General features: G+C 59.0%; 1 protein-coding gene across 1 annotated transcript; it reads right to left on the bottom strand.

Annotated features, from left to right (window-relative positions):
• Positions 1-577: 577 nt before the first annotated feature.
• LOC117190418 lies at positions 578-3164 on the bottom strand. Its single transcript, XM_033395495.1, has 2 exons — positions 636-3164; positions 578-605 (listed from the first exon to the last, which is right to left on the bottom strand). Exon 1 carries the CDS (start codon positions 2575-2577, stop codon positions 1699-1701), a length of 879 nt encoding a protein of 292 aa, XP_033251386.1. The 5' UTR covers positions 2578-3164; the 3' UTR covers positions 578-605; positions 636-1698.
• Positions 3165-4195: the final 1031 nt, after the last annotated feature.

Below are 4195 nucleotides of genomic sequence, written 5' to 3' on the forward strand. Positions count from 1 at the left end.
GTCCGTCGTCGGGGTTTCTGTGATCTCGTCCTGTGGTATCGGGGTTCGTGGCTTGCGTGATGTCTGTCGTGTTGGGTGACTACGTGGTGACTCCCCGGTTCGATGAGCTGGCCCTGGATTGATCCCGCGGGGCCGCAGCTATCTTTGCTGGAGTATCCTGGTGATTCCTGGGTCCTGTTGCTGACTCCCGGTTCGATGAGCTGGCCCTGGGTTGGTCCAGCGGCGCCGAAGCTATCTCTGCCGAAGTTTTCTGCTTTCTGCTGTGTCCTGTTGGTGACTCCTGGTTCGACGAGCTGGCCCTGGGTTGGTCCAGTGGAGCCGTAGCTGTCTCTTCCCAAGTCCTTTGTTTCCTGCTGTGTCCTGTTGGTGACTCCTGTTTCGACGAGCTGGCCCTGGATTGATCCAGTGGGGCCGTAGCTGTCTCTGCCCAAGTCCTTTGTTTCCTGCGGTGTCCTGTTGGTGACTCCTGGTTCGACGAGCTGGCCCTGGATGGAGCTGTCTCTGCCCAAGTCCTTTGTTTCCTGCTGTGTCCTGTGGGTGACTCCTGGTTCGACGAGCTGGCCCTGGATTGATCCAGTGGAGCCGTAGCTGTCTCTGCCCAAGTCCTTTGCTTCCTGCTGTGTCCTGTTGGTGACTTCGTTTTGTTGCGTTGTCCTGTTGGTGTCGGGGTTCGTGCTGGGGAACTGGCCATGGTTGGTTCCATCGGTGTCGCAGTTCTTAGCGTCGTAGTCCTGGGGTTGTTGCTTGATCTTGTCGGGTAGGGCTTTGTTGTCACTGCGGTTGGATGGTTCGTGGTTGGCTGTGGGGTGTTGGTCTGCGGCTGGTCTCGGATGGCAGTGGAGTCCGCAAACGTGACAGACCGTGGGCGTGGCTGGGCGGTGCATGATGGTATCGTCCCGGCGGGTTTCTGCTGCAACTTCAGCTGAGTATAAGAAGAGATACCTGTGTTTCTTGCTGATCCAGGCGCACTGTGACTGCTATCGCTTGGTTGGTCCTGGTCCTCATCTCTCGCCTGTTCTCGGTCGTCCCTATCTCCTTCGCCAGCCGCTCACTGATGAAGAATCGTGTGGCTCCAGTGTCGAGGGTGGCCGCAAATGCTCTCCCATTGATGTCCACCAGGGCAGCGATCCTTCCTCCGGTCATGCTTAATGGGTGGGTTTCTCCTGTTCCGGGGTGCGCGCCTCCGTCCATGTCCCAGTTGGGCGGAGACCCGATCCGTTTCCCGACGCTGGCTTCCGGCAGCAGTTGATGGTCCGTACCCCTCGGTGGCCACATTCCCAACAGAACAGCTTCTGTCGGTTTGTGCACGCTCCACTGAAATGGCCGTTTTCCCCGCAGTTCCGGCAGGCTCGTTGTACATCGATCGCCTGCTCCTGGCCTGGCTCCTGGCCGATTCCTCGGTTGGTGATCTCGGTTTTCCCGGGTGTCTCGTGTGTGTTGCCTCGTTGGTGGGTTGGTTACATTGCCGGTATAGGCGGCACGGGGTCGATGGTTCTGTGTGGTCCCGACGCTGCGGAGTGCGTCTCGGTCCCGCGCGGTTTCGTAGGCCGAGACGAGCTGGGTCAATTCTATGAGTGATCGGAAATCTTGTCTGCGCGTGTACATTTGATACTCCGGACGGAGATTTTCGTAGATCCGCTCGAGTTCCTGTTCCCGAGTATACTGGGCTCGTTGCATCATCAGACGCAACTCGATAAGTTAATCCCGGAAGGATTCTTTGGGCTTCTGTTCCCGACTTCGTATGGTGTCTTCCAGCCGCTGGAAGTATCTGGGGGGCAGGAAGAATTCTAGGAATTCTTTCCGAAAGTCTGTCCAATTCTGTCCCTGCATCTGAAAAGTTCGGAACCATCCTTCGGCCTTACCTGTAAGGAGACCGGAGATGGCTCGCGGCAACTGCTCTGGGCTCCCGCCGTATGATTCCACTCGCTCCTCGAGCCTTTCGATGAACGCTAGTGGGTCCGCATGGCCGTCGAAAGTAAATCCCCATTTCCGGAGTTTGTCCGCCAGTAACGAGTACGAGATCTCACCCCCTCCGGGGCGTGAGACCCGATGTGCCTGGGGAAGACGTGGCTGTTCTCCTTCCGTGGTTGTCTGGTGGCTAGGCGTGGCCAGGGGTCCAGCGGAAGTGGGTACTGGCTCGTGGTTCTTGCTGGACGCCTCTGGTCTGGTTCCTTGGAGTGGTCCTTGGGCAGCTCGTTGTGGTTGCTCGTCCTGGGCGGCCGGTGTCTCGGTTGCTGACTCGCGGTATCCGTGGGTGGATCCTTGGCTCGTGCTGGGCAGCTCGGGTACAATTAATCGCAGTTTTGGTCCCTCCTTGCTGTCTTCCATCTTCGTCCGGCTCTCTGGCCCGGGTGACGTGGCTGGACTCCGGTGGTCCCTGGGGCTCGGTGTGTTGCCAAAGTGCGTAGCCAATTCGTCCAGGCTTGCCTGCACGGCTTCGGGGTGCCCAGGGCGTGCGATGAATGCGGTGATCCGGCTCCGTAGGTCCTCTACAGTCCCAGTTTCTCCTAGTCCAAACTCCTTAGCTAGGCTCTGCAGCTCGTCCTTCCTGCGGGACGCTATCCAGCGGATGTTCATCCTGATCCTGCTACACTAATCGGGGCACCGGTACGAGTCCTTATCAGCACGGTACTGGGTCTGGGGCTTCTGTACTAGGATACGCGGCACTGGGTGGAGAGTCCTGTTCGAAGGACACGCGGCACGGTACTGGATCGGTGATCCTATACTAGGATACACGGCACTGGGGTGGGGAATCCTGTTCGAAGGGCACGCAGCACGGTACTAGATCGGTGGTCCTGTACTAGGATACACAGCACTCGGTTGGATGATCCTGTCGAAGGATACGTGGCGCGGTACAGGGAAAGGTTCTGTCTGACTGCTCGGTAATGACTGTCTGACTGCTCGGTAACAACTGTCCGACTGCTCGGTAATGACTGTCCGACTGCTCGGTAACAACTGTCCGACTGCTCGGTAATGACTCTCTCGACCGGTGTTCCTGCTCCGCCTTATATTGGCCGTGGCGTGGCCATGGCTTTGTGGCCGAGGGCTCCTCTGCCATGTAGCTGCTCCTCTGCGATCGCCCTCTGTCCCCCGCTGCTCCGTTGTTCTACCGCTGCTTCGCTGCTTGGCTGCTCTGTCACTGCTTGGCTGCTCTGTCACTGACTCGCTGCTCTGTCACTGCCTCGCTGCTCGGTCACTGTCTCGCTGCTCTGTCACTGCCTCGCTGCTCGGTCACTGCCTCGCTGCTCTGTCGCTGCGCCTTCTCCGCTCTGCCGCTGCCACGTTGCTCTGTCGCTGCTGCTTCTCCGCTCTGCCGCTGCCACGTTGCTCTGTCGCTGCTGCTTCTCCGCTCTGCCACTGCCACGTTGCTCTGTCGCTGCTGCTTCTCCGCTCTGCCGCTGCCTCGTTGCTCTGTCGTCGCTGCTTTCCTGCTCTGCCTCGCCGCCGCTGCTGATGCTTTGCTACTCTGTCGTTGGTGCCGCTTTGTCGCCGTCGCGTGCCAAAGTTTTAGGCGCCGTCCGCGGCCTGCTGCTTTTCCTGATCCGTGGCTCCTAAACATCGTTTGCCGTTTTGCTTTTGTGGGTCTTGCCTTTTAATTGTTGGCTGCTGCTTGGTTCCCTTTTCACTTTGCCGGTTTGCTTTTGTGGGTCTTGCCTTTTAATTGTTGGCTGCTGCTTGGTTCCCTTTTCACTTCTAACTGCTTTTCAGTTATTCCCTATGCTCACCGACTCTCCCCTCGTGCCCCTGCTCGGGCGCCATCTGTAAGGAAGTTCTCAGGCCGAGGTACAGCTTCTCAGTCTGTCCAGGGCCCGGTCCTTCCCCACAGCAAAATTTGTTGTGTGTGGACCTAAGGGGAGAGCCGTTCGCAGCGAAAGCGCACCCGTGGGGTGGATCGAGGCGCGGGTGAACCCGTGCTTGGGGAGCTGCCGAGACGTGTGTTGGGGTCATGCGAGGCGGGAGGTGGGGGTTTGGGTCAGGGGTCGGAAGGGTAGGGGAGAGTGGAGCCCAGCTTAGCAGATGCCGCATGATCCACGACTCACATCTGCGTCGCCGGGTCCCCAGGGCGAGGGTGTAGGAGAGGGAACCCAGCTTTGCGGATGCCGCGTGAATCCACGACTCACATCCAGCATCGCCGGGTCCCCCAGGGCGAGGGTGTAGGAGAGGGAACCCAGCTTTGCGGATGCCGCGTGAATCC

Source organism: Drosophila miranda (genome assembly GCF_003369915.1).
Source record: "Drosophila miranda strain MSH22 chromosome Y unlocalized genomic scaffold, D.miranda_PacBio2.1 Contig_Y1_pilon, whole genome shotgun sequence".
Classification (NCBI taxonomy): Eukaryota; Metazoa; Arthropoda; class Insecta; order Diptera; family Drosophilidae; genus Drosophila; species Drosophila miranda.

What these genes read in the sequence shown, in the direction of transcription:
- LOC117190418 (XM_033395495.1), bottom strand. Translation starts at nt 2,577, where the DNA reads ATGAACATCCGCTGGATAGCGTCCCGCAGGAAGGACGAGCTGCAGAGC.